At 47.9% G+C, this 12,153-nt stretch overlaps 2 protein-coding genes across 6 annotated transcripts in view; one reads left to right on the forward strand and one right to left on the reverse strand.

The window, feature by feature from the left end:
• Positions 1 to 2,825, forward strand: part of TCTN1 (tectonic family member 1) — a 44,500-nt gene extending 41,675 nt beyond the window's left edge. Inside the window, exon 18 of the transcript XR_010114930.1 lies at positions 1,705 to 2,825. The gene's annotated coding sequence lies outside the window, so the exon portion shown is untranslated. The remainder of the gene's footprint in view (positions 1 to 1,704) is intronic.
• The window catches only part of HVCN1 (hydrogen voltage gated channel 1), a 39,890-nt gene that overhangs the window by 5,254 nt on the left and 22,483 nt on the right, over positions 1 to 12,153 (reverse strand). For 4 of the 5 annotated variants that reach the window (XM_055235790.2, XM_055235793.2, XM_063614522.1 and 1 more), the window contains 2 exons: positions 7,149 to 7,433; positions 1,175 to 1,279 (listed from right to left, as the gene is read on the reverse strand). In XM_055235790.2, the coding sequence (XP_055091765.1) occupies positions 1,175 to 1,279; positions 7,149 to 7,433 (390 nt within the window). Of the gene's footprint in view, positions 1 to 1,174; positions 1,280 to 7,148; positions 7,434 to 9,438; positions 9,545 to 12,153 lie in introns of all 5 variants that reach the window. The other variant, XM_055235792.2, reaches the window with a different exon arrangement.

A 12,153-nucleotide genomic window follows, 5' to 3' on the forward strand; every position in this document is an offset into this window, starting at 1 on the left:
ACAGCAAAATGTGTCTTTGCCATTTTTCATAAAAAGTTGAGAGGAAAAAAAGACAATAAGTATGGCAGGTATGTTAATGGATTCTATTAAAAATAGAGGAAGAGAGCCAAGTGCAGCATCGCACGCCTGTAATCCCAGCACTTTGGGAAGCAGAGGTGGGTGGATCACTTGAGCCCTGGGGTTCAAGACCCAGTCTCTGAGAAACATGAAAACAATTATTTAGGAGAAAACAGATGGACAGGGAAGATTCTCCTTCTATGCCGGCATAGGAGATGTCACAGGGCTGCCTCTGGGAAAGGTATCAGGAAGAAGTTTAATATTTCCTTCTGCCTTTTTCACCACTTGCAAAGACATACATTTGCATATCAGTTCCATTTTGTTTTTCCAAAAAAGGGCATGGCGGGGGTTGCGGGGGGAAATGCCTTTTTTTTTTTTTTCTGGAGACAGAGTTTTGTTCTTGTTGCCCGGGCTGGAGTGCAGTGGTGCTATCTTGGCTCACTGTAACCTCTGCCTCTGGGGTTCAAGCGATTCTCCTGCCTCAGCCTCCTGAGTAGCTGCAATTACAGGCGTGCGCCACCACGCCCAGCTACTTGTATGTATTTTTAGTAGAGATGGGGTTTATGTTGGCCAGGCTGGTCTCGAACTCCTGACCTCAGGTGATCCACCCACCTTGTCCTCCCAAAGTGCAGAGACTACAGGTGTCAGCCACCATGCCCAGCCAGGGATGATTTTAACTCTCCTGATCTCCTCCCTTGGCACTGAGACAGGGTGTGTCCACCACCCTTTGGGTGAACATCTGGGATGGGCTTAGTAACTGAATCAGTGAATAAACAGCACATCTCCTGATGGCCCAGCAAGGGGACCATGCAGACCATCAACAGAAGACAGGAGGAATGCCCCTCCTGACCCAGAGATGGCAGAGTGGATCCACCCCACGTGCTCCAGCTCACTAGCCTAGCATCGCCCAGGATTCCAGCCATCATGTGAAACAAGGTTTCCTGCTTGTAGTAAATGCTAATCCATAATCTGGAAAGGAAGATGAAAACACCTATCAAACTACCACAGACCTTGCTACTCCAAGTGAGGTGTCAGCTGCTCCACTCTGCACCCCTTCTGTGCAGATAACACAAGCAAAACATATCAGTAAGACCCCAGAAGAGCTGTCAACCCCTACCCTGGCAGCATAGTCATTCTTGTCGGGCTCGATGATCTTCAGGTCCAGGATGAGCTCAGCAAGCACCAGGAGGGCATCCAGAACCACCAAGCAGATGATGATGACCTGTGGGCCAAGGGAAGGTGCCAGAGACCATGAGACCCACACAGAGGCCCTCCGTCTCCCATCATTAAGAGCTGGCTTGGAAGCACGTGGGTGAAACCACTGGGCAAAGCCATTAAGGATGGGAGGCTACTGCCATAGCTCGCCAGAGGCCCCACCAGGATGGAGGCTGTGCAGGGCCAGCTCCTCTCTGATAGAAGCTGCCAGCCTCCTTCCTGCCATCCTCCTGGCCTGCTCTGCCTCTAGGCGCTGCCCACCTTCCCTGCCCTCCCAGAACATCTCTGGCTCATTTTCTGACCTTTGGTCACTGTTTCTCAGATACCACCTCTCAAACCAAACTGCCCATACCTAGATGGCAACAAATAATCAGGTTTTTAATTTTTTTATTATTATTATTTTTTGAGACAGAGTCTTGTTCTGTCATCCAGGCTGGAGTACAGTGGCATGATCTCGCCTCACTGCAACCTCTGCCTCCTGAGTTCAAGCAATTCTTCTACTTCAGCCTCCCGAGTAGCTGGGATAACAGGCACACACCACCATGCCTGGCTAATTTTTGTATTTTTAGTAGAGATGGTGTTTCACCATGTTGGCCAGGCTGGTCTCAAGCTCCTTACCCCAAGTGATCCACCTACCTTGGCCTCCCAAAGTGCTGAGATTACAGGCGTGAGCCACCGTGCCCAGGCAAGTTTGTATTTTTCTATTCCTGGGGACTGCTGTTGCTGGGGTGCTCACAGAACAGATGCTCAATAAATAATTCAACACAGCCCTGCCTCGGCAGTCTGAGTCCTGGAAGGGACCTTGGGGACTGCCGACTGCAGGTTCCTCGGCTACAGGGACGGCTGCTGTGCTTACAAACCAGCTTCTGCCCGGAGATGTGAGGTGCCTGCCCCAGCTCACGTGTGCTCACAGTGGGTGAAAAGGGTGAAGGGGAGAAGAGTCCCGGTGTCCTGGAGAATTCAGGAGAGCTGCTATGGGAAACACAGCCTCGTGGGCTTTGTGATGGGCTGACAGAGGACAGGTGGGGAGCAGTGTGGAGTGGGTGGGTGGTCTCACTGATGGCGGCTGTGGGAAGCAGCTGGTGGTGATGGCAGTCACCGTGACAGCTGGTGATGATGTTGGCGAGGGCACTGATGGCAGGGTGGAGGTGACAGCATTGGGGATACCATAATGGCAGTGGAAATGCAGCAGTGGGAGGAGCCCCAAAGGACCTCGAGTGACCCCTCTCTTCCCTTGGAAATTCCAGGCCATCACCGTCCCCCCCAGGGCCTTGCTGCTCACGCTGTCAGATCAGTAGATTCTGGCCTCTGAAAAAATTAATCTGCCATTATCTTGGCAATTTCTGCAGTTTCAGGTTAAAATTAAACAAGTTCAGGCCTCTGCAAGAACAGACTATTAATCCTTTGATCCTTTCAACCTGTAGGTAATTATTTCAGTAATTATTTTATGACGTGGTTTCTTGTGAAAATTGCATGGCAAATTGCTTTGTAATGGTAATGAAGTTTTCACACATATTCAAATTCAGCAAGCTTAATAAAGGTGCAAGCCTTTAGTGGGGTTTTTGTTGTTGTTTTTCCTTGGTTTTATTTTGGAACTAAAGGGATCTGAGAGCTCATGTGAGGTAAAACCAAGCCGCAGAGCTACAAGGAACAGACCCAATATTCAGCCATGAAAAGGATGAGGTTCTGACCCACGCTACTATGAAATCGTCATACTAAGTGAAAGAAGGCAGACAGACAAGATCACACATTATATGATCCCATCTAATGAAATGTCCAGAAATGGCAAATCCAGAGACAGAATGCAGGTTCACAGTTGCCCAGGGCTGGGGGAGGGGGAATGGGGAGTGACTGCTAATGGGTACCAGGTTTCCATTTGAAAATGCTCTGGGGCTGGGCATGGTGGCTCATGCCTGTAATCCCAGCACTTTGGGAGGCTGAGGCGGGCAGATCACCTGAGGTCAGGAGTTCGAGACCAGCCTGGCTAACATAGTGAAACCCTATTTCTACTAAAAATACAGAAAATTAGCTGGGCATGGTGGTGTGTGCCTGTAATCCCAGCCACTTGGGAGGCTGAGGTAGGAGAATCGCTTCAACCTGGGAGGCGGAGGTTGCCATGAGCTGAGATCGCACCATTCCAGTCCAGCTTGGGCAACGAGCGAAACTCCGTCTCAAAAAGAAAAAAGAAAAAAAAAAAAGAAAATGCTCTGGAACTAGATAGTGGTGACTTGTACAACACTGTGAATGTGTTAAATAAATGCCACAGAATCATTTACTTAAAAATGATTGTTATGTGAATCTCACCTCAATTTAAAAAAGAAACAATGCAAAAGAAAAATGAGAGACAGACCAACCCAAGGTCACAAAACTACAATGCCAGGGTAATAACCCCGGCCTCTATGAAAATTCATCCTTGGGGCCCTGAATCTGCCGGTTCACAGGGAGTGTTGCTTCTAAGGGGAACCAGGTCACAAGGAAAATTGCTGAGAATTCAGAGAAGCTGCTTCATTCCAAATCCTCACCCTGGCAAAGACTGCAGAGTCCGCGTCGTGGGGCGGCCAGTCCTGGGCTCAGCTCCCAGCTCCCCCATCTGCCTGGACCTTGGACACATCTCTCAATGCTGGAAGCTTCAACGCCCTCTCGGGGAAAATGGGGTGGGCCACATTTTCTACCCCAGAGCAACAATGGGAGCATGATGTGAGTGAAGTATGAAGAGTGCTTAGCACAGGGCTGGCCTGCGGTGCATGGGAATGAAAGTGAAGCTCCCTGACTCCTGGGACCACTTTCCCTTGGCTCGACTCTGTCCTGTCATTCATGGCTTCCTTGGGCCCTGAATCACCCCATATTCTCTCCCTTGGTTGTGCCATCCCATGTAAGAAGGGACCGCAGTTAACTATTAATATATCAAGCACCTTGGCCATCTCAAACCACCCAAGAAAGGGATCCCAGGAGCTTCCTGGATGCCGATCCTACCTGCAGAGACTACAACCCCTGAGCCTCACCACCTACTCCAGTGTGGCCTCACTGCTGCCACCAAGTCCCTCTACAAATCTGATCTCCCACCCACATGCTTAGAGCTTTCAAAGGCAGCCCATGACCCGTGGATGACCTTCCCTGGCCTCTTCTCTTGCCAGTTGTCTGCTGGTGACACCCACACCCGATCCACGTGCACCCTTCTCAATTCCTGCAATGCTGCCAGTCCTTGGCAAATGAAGCCCCTCTACCTGGAAGCCTCCCACGCCATCCATCCGTGGGGCTCACTCCTGCTCAGCATGCAGGTGTCACCTCCTCTGACTCAAGTCCCTGATCAGGTCCCCCCACCCCCAGGACCTCTCAGAGCCCCCCTCCTTCCTGTGGAGGGCTTCTCTCTATTTGTAACCAATGTGTGTCTCAGTGATGGCTCCTATCATTCCTGCCTCTCTGCAGCCTGCCAAATCCTCAATGAGGGCAAAGATGTGTCTGCCACATTTGTCACTGTACACAGCAGGTGCTCAATAAGTGACTGTTGGGTGGGTGAATAAACACCTCCACTCACTTTATGACAGGCATTCATCTTTTTCCCCAGCAGGAGTGTCTCTGGGTGTCCCAGCTCAGGGACCAGTCCCCAGCCCTAAGCCCAGGCAGGAGGGGGATATCCTGATGGGGCGGCCCAGGGCTCCATTGCAGCTGCAAGGAAGCTGGTTCTTTCCTTCTGCTCCTGAAATTGAGGGTTTGGGATTTCAGCCCCAACAACTTAATAGCATGTTTCCTTTCCCATCACAGCCACAGAGAAGCTGGGTCGCCAGGCGCTCTGGCATGTCAGCTGGCTTGCTTTGCTGCTTTCAGCTTTGCTGCTTTCAGCCACACAAGAGTGGGGGAAAAAAAGACCAAAATAAATTTTTTTTCTCTTTTACCCTGGAATAAAGTCTCTTTTACCCTGGAATAAAGTCAGTGATGGAAGAGGCAAGGGCTACATTTCTCTGCTTCCAGAAGAGGGACAGGGTCTATTTCAGCCACACAAGAGTGGGGGAAACAAAAAGACCAAAATACATTTTTTTTCTCTTTTACCCTGGAATAAAGTCAGTGATGGAAGAGGCAAGGGCTACATTTCTCTGCTTCCAGAAGAGGGACAGGTCTATTTTGTTTGGGGACACCTGAAGTAGCATCCCCCAAATGCCCACCTTTGAGAACTGTGTGCTTCCCTGTGGTCCCCAGACCTGTGCCCTCCCGGGACTTGAATGTGTTTCCAGGCACCCAGACATAGGCTCTGCCACCTTGGGGATGGGGATTGGGTCCAGAGAGGGCTGACCAGACTCCACTTGCATTTGTCCTTCAAAATCAGAAATGTCCTTCTAGACTGTGTACGGTGGCTCACGCCTGTAATCACAGCACTTTGGGAGGCCAAGATGGGAGGATCACTTGAGGCCAGGAATTTGAGACCAGCCTGGGCAACATAGCAAGATCCTATCTCTTAAAAAAAAAAAAAGCCCTTCTAAATGGCAGGACATGGCCAGGCATAGTGGCTCACGCCTGTAATCCCAGCACTTTGGGAGGCTGAGATGGGTGGATCACTTGAGGTCAGGAGTTTGAGACCAGCCTGGCCAATATGGTGAAACCCCATCTCTACCAAAAATACAAAAACTAGCCAGGTGTGGTGGCAGGCATCTGTAATCCCAGCTACTTGGGAGGCTGAGGCAGGAGGATAGCTTGAACCCAGGAAGCAGAGGTTGCAGTGAGCTGAGATCATGCCACTGCACTCCAGCCTGGGTGACAGAGCAAGACTCTGTCTCCAATCAATCAATCAATCAATCAATCAATGGCAGGACAGTTGGCCGGGCGCGGTGGCTAATACCTGTAATCCCAGCACTTTGGGAGGCTGAGGTGGGTGGATCACCTGAGGTCAGGGGTTCAAGACCAGCCTGACCAACATAGTGAAACCCTGTCTCTACTAAAAATGCAAAATTAGCCAGGCGTGGTGGCAGGCGCCTATAATCCCAGCTACTCAGGAGGCTGAGGCAGGAGAATTGCTTGAACTCCACAGAAAGTTCAGTTCCCTTTGCTCGTCTGTGAGGACCACCCCAGCTCTGCTTTCTCCCTGCAACCACACCTGGAGGCTATCAGCAGTGGGCTAAGGCCAGGACAGGCAGGTATTTTGGGCATCACTCCACAAGAGAGACTGAGGCCCCCAGCGTGATGGGTCTCCATGAGGCAGGGGAGCCTCTGGCACTGAGTGTTCGCAGAGTGAATGGATGAGTGTTTTTTCTGTCTGTTTTTTACCCTTTATTTACTTTTTTTGTGTGTGGTAAAATTTGCATAACGTAAAATTTACCATTTTAAAGTTGGTGTAAAATTTAGTGACATTCAGTCCATTCACAAGGTTGTGTAACCATCACCACTATAATTCCAGAACATTTTCATCTCCTCAGATGGAAACACTCCCACCTGTGGCAGCCGCCAATCTGCTTCCTGTCTCTATGGATTTGCCTGTTCTAGACATTTTGTATCAATGGAATCCTACACTCTGGCCTTTTGTGTCTGGCTTCTTTCCCTCAGCACCATGTTTTCAAGGTTCATCCACGTTGTGGCATGGATCAGCACTTCTTTGCTTTTGATGTTGGAATCATATTCCACTGTACGGATAGAACACATTCGGTTTAACACTCATCCATTGGTGGACCTTTTACTTTTAGATCATGGCTCTTTTCTCCCTGACAACTTGAGATCTGCCTACTGCATTCCCAGCATGGTACAGGGTCCCCGGCACATTGTAGGTGCTGGGCAAACACTCGTAGAATGAATGAGGCAGTGGCCAAACGGGCTCAGCCTGGCCACCTGCCTCACATTCCCTGATGGCTCTCCTGCCAGCTCTGGGTATCCCAGACTCCTGCCCCACCTACCTGAAACCTGTGGGAGCTGAACAGTTTCCTCAACGTGCCCCTGAAGTCAAGGGGGGCCCTGGGCGCGGGGCCAGGGGCAGGCGCAGCGTCAGGGGCTGCAGCTCTGCCTTCCTCGCCTGAGGCTGGTGTGGGTGGTTGCTGCTCCTCCTCCTCCTCATCCTCTTCATTCTCCCATTTCTTGTAGTTGATGTTCCAGGCATGGTAGTCGTCCCCCACGACCGTGAAGTGCCTTAAGAACTTGCTCATCCTCTCAGCGGGAGCCACCTTGGCCCTGCGGGTGACTGCCTAGAAGGCGGAGACAGAGAGCAAGAGCTTCAGGCAGTTGGCCACTCAGAGCCCACATGGCCCAGGCTGGGCCAGGCCACTGCAGGTGAAGATGGTCCTGGGTGCTTAGAACCCCCTGCAAGCAGAGACCATGAGGTCACGGTGGTTTCTCATGCTTTTATTTTTGGAATCCAGGGTCTCAGTGTCTATGAGGCAACAGGAAACTCCTGCCCCCAGCAGGCCTGTCACTGTGGTCTGGTTGGCAGTAACCAACGGAATCAGTACTGCAGCCCGGTCCCAAAACACCCGCCAAAGGCCCATGTATGAATACCGGAAGGGCCGCCCCAAGGTTCAGAGACATTACAATCTGGAAACTGGAGGGGCCAGTGGGCAGGGCGTGGGGAGGGGAAGCCAAAAGTAAAAGTACCCAGAGTTTCATAGAGAAGTCACGAGATCCCCACTCATCACGCCACACATCCTGACGGGCGCATGGCAGACAGACATTTTCCAAGTTCAGCCAGTGCTATTCACACAGACAGTTGTTTAAAGCAAAAGCAAATATCCCTGTGCCCTCTCTCCACTTTACCCAACTTGCCCTACCAGGTATCAAATTTACATAAAGTTAAATAATTGAAATGTGTAGGTATGAGTGCAAGAACAGGCTACATGACTACTGGAACAGGAAGAGAGAGCTTAATGTCCCTGAGGGAGCCTAGAGGAGATGGGGTGGCCGTCCAGACTCACGGGAAAGAAAGGCTGGAGAGGCTGGGACACCTGGCTTTCTCAATAGGAAAAAAAATCCATTCCCCACCTTGCCCCCCCAACAGAATATATCTGAGATGCACTTACATGAATGTGTAAAGTGTATTTAAAAAGGAACAACTTAAAAAGTCTTAGAACAAAATACAGGCCAGTAACTTCATGAGCTTAGGATAGGAAAAGATTGCTTAAATAACAGAAAACACCACAAAATAGGCTGCGTACAGTGGCTCATGCCTGTAATCCCAGCACTCATCCCATGGGCTAAGGTAAGTGGATTCCCTGAGGTCAGGAGTTTGAGATCAGCCTGGCCAACATGGCGAGACCCCATCTCTACAAAAAATACAAAAATTAGCTGGGTATGGTGGCGCATGCCTGTAATCCCAGCTACTCAGGAGGCTGAGGCCCCAGAATCACTTGAAGCTGGGAGGCGGAGGTTGCAGTGAGCCAAGATCACGCCACTGCACTCTAGCCTGGGCAACAAGTTGAGACCCTGTCTCAAAACACAAATGAACAACACAAAAACAAACACAAAATACATAGATTTGACTGCATCAAAACTAAAAGCTTTACTATGACACCTCCCACCCCCAACACCCTACAAAGTTATAAGACATACCACAGACAGGGATAAATATTTACAATGTATGTGATAGACAAAGAGTAACCAGAATATATAAAGAAATCTTATAAATCAAAAAGAGAAAGAAAAACTCCATGGAAAACCGGGCAGTGGACGTTAACAGGCAGGTCACGTAAGAGAAAACTCAAATAGCCAAGATGCTTATCCCCAATACTACTCAGAAAAACGCAGCGTGAAGTAACAATAGCACATCTTTTCACTCCTCAGGTTGGCAAGAGTCTTAAAGTCTACATCAAATATTGGTGAGGGCGTGAGGCAATGGGGTCTCTTGAACACTGAAGACAGAAACAGGCACCAGCACCATCATTTTGGGGAGAAATTTGGCATGATCTTGTCAAGTTGAAGTTGTGTGTATCTTTCTGAATGATCTAGTGATTCTATCCTTACATAGGGTCCAAAGAGAAACTTGGGCACATGTGCTCAAATTGGTGACATGTTCAAAAATGTTCATTGCAAATATTCACCTAGTTGGGCAGGTGTGGTAGCTCACACCTGTAATCCCCACACTTTGGGAGGCTGAGGTGGGAGGATTGCTTGAGCCCAGGAGCTGAGACCAGCCTGGGCAATATGGCAAGACCCTGTCTCCAGAAAAATAAAAAAAATTAGCCAGGCATGGTAGCATACCTGTAGTCCCAGCTACTTGGGAGGCTGAGGCAGGAGGAGTGCTTGAGCTTGGGAGGTCGAGGCTGCAGTAAGCCATGTTCTCCAGCGTGGGCAACAGAGTGAGACTCTGTCTCGAAAAAAAAAAAGAAAAAGAAAAAGAAAATTTATCTACATGTGGGAGATAGAGGAATGAATATTCTCTGTTCATGTAATGGGACACTATATAGCAGTTAAAATGAATTAACTGCGTCTCAGTATGTCACTGGTGATGCTCATGTGTACCCACTCGGCAGCACTGAATACAGTAGACCAATCACTTCTTTCTTCAAATGCTTCCTTCATTGGCTTCTGGGATGCCACAGCCTTCTGGTTTTCCTCCTACCTCAGTGGTCATTTCCTGTTAGTTTCTTTTGGCCAGTGGATATCTTAGAGGAAGACTTTACATTCAATTTTCTTTTTTTTTTTTTTTAAAAGAGGATCTCACTTGTCACCCAGGCTAGATGCAGGGGTGTGATCATAGCTCACTACAGTCTTGAATTCCTGGGCTCAAGCAATTCTCCTGCCTCAGCCTCCCAGGTAGTTTGGACTATGGCACACTATAAAGTATCTGACTAATTAAAACAATTATTTTTTTTAGAGATGGGGTCTTGCTATGTTGCCCAGGCTGGTCTTAAACTCCTGGGCTAAAACAACCTTCCAGCCTCAGCTTCCCAAGTAGCTGGGATTACGGGTACATGACACAGTGTCTGGCTTACATTTAAGTATTAAGTACAACTGTATACCCAGCACCTAGAAAAATGCCTTGCACTTAACAGACACTCAAAAATACTGTTTGTTAAGCAACAATGAATCTAGCAATGTGGATAGCTCCTTAAAAATGTTGATTGTAGAAGAAAGATATGGAAGAATAAGAACAATGTCATACCACTTAAGTAAAAATGTTAAATATATGGAAAATATTATATATTGTTTTGGAATGTGTAAAAGCATGAGTGTAAACATACACAAGAATGAGATTTCTGCTTCTGGCCTTATTACACTATAGAGTAACTAATAACAGATTATCCCTCCTGCCATAACCAATTATAAAACTGGATAAAATATGTGAAATTTACTGTGATCCCTTAGAGAAGAAAAATGAATGAGGCAAACCCTACAATCATCCTGGCTTTGTGCCTGGAGGTAATTTCTGGACTGTGAAGGCAAAGACTACAGTTCAAAGCTACTGAGTCTCCCTCCCCTCGGGAATCTGCATGGCAATGTACCAAAAATAGGAAAGCTATGCAGAGGAGGAGACCCCAAAATATGGACTTTGGCTGAGTCCTAAACATCGTGTATGTGGAACAAGATTTCATGAGGCAGGGAAAAATATAACTTTCAGGAAAAAAACCCCTTGGGGTGCTGTGAGCTGAACAACTACCAGAGATTACATAGGACTGGGTTGGGAGATATGTAAATTCCCAGCAGCCAGAGTAGAGAGACCTCATTGAACACCCTAAGCATTCAGCAGAAATCCCAGAAAAATTATGCCTTATGAGTAGACCTAATCTAGCTTTATAGGAAAGGCCACATTATACTCATCCCAACAAAGCTTAAAAATAAGCCTTGAAATGAACAAGCTGATCCCCAAGTAAATTTACTGCCTGTTGGAACAAAACTCAATACTTTATTAGGAAGACAACAACATAAACTCAACATCATAGATGCATACTGTCTAGCATACAATAAAAATTACTAGACAGATAAAGCTGAAAAATGTGGCCCACAACTAATAAAAAAATCAGCTGATAGAAGATTAAAAATGGTTGGGCACAGTGGCTCATGCCTGTAATCCCAGCACTTTGGGAGGCCAAGGTGGGCAGATCACCTAAGGTCAGGAGTTCGAGACCAGCCTGACCAACATGGAGAAACCTCATCTCTACTAAAAATACAAAATTAGCTGGGTGTGGTGGCACATGTCTGTAATCCCAGCTACTTGGGAGGCTGAGGCAAGAGAATTGCTTGAACCTGGGAAGCAGAGGTTGCAGTGAGCTGAGATCACACCATTGCACTCCAGCCTGGGCAACAAGAGTGAAACTCTGTCTCAAAAATAAAAATAAACATGTACAGAGATAATAGAACTGGCCAAGAAAGACTTGAAAACAAATATTACAAATATATTCAAGGATTTCAAGGAAAACATAAACTTAATGAGGGAACAAATAAAAATCTTAATAGAGAAATGGAACCTACAAAAAAGATACACATGGCTGGGCATGGTGGCTCACTTGTGTAATCCCATCACTTTGAGAGGCCAAGGTGGGCAGATCACCTGAGGTCAGGAGTTCAAGACCAGCCTGACCAACATGGAGAAACCCCATCTCTACTAAAAATACAAAATTAACTGGGCATCATGGCACATGCCTGTAATCCCAGCCACTCAGGAGGCTGAGGCAGGAGAATCACTTGAACCCGGGAGGCGGAGGTTGTGGTAAGCCGAGATTGCACCATTGCACTCCAGCCTGGGCAACAAGAGTGAAACTCCATCTCACAAAAAAAAAAAAGAAGGAAAATAAAAAGATCCAGTAGGATATTTTAGAACTGAAAAATATATACACGAAATGAAAAATCACTGGATGGGCTTAACAGCTGATAACATATTACCAAAGAAAAGATCAACAAGGCTGGGCACAGTGGCTCATGCCTGTAATCCCAGCACTTTGGGAGGCCGAGGCGGGTGGATCACAAGGTCAGGAG

Source organism: Symphalangus syndactylus, chromosome 13 (genome assembly GCF_028878055.3).
Source record: "Symphalangus syndactylus isolate Jambi chromosome 13, NHGRI_mSymSyn1-v2.1_pri, whole genome shotgun sequence".
Lineage (NCBI taxonomy): Eukaryota > Metazoa > Chordata > Mammalia > Primates > Hylobatidae > Symphalangus > Symphalangus syndactylus.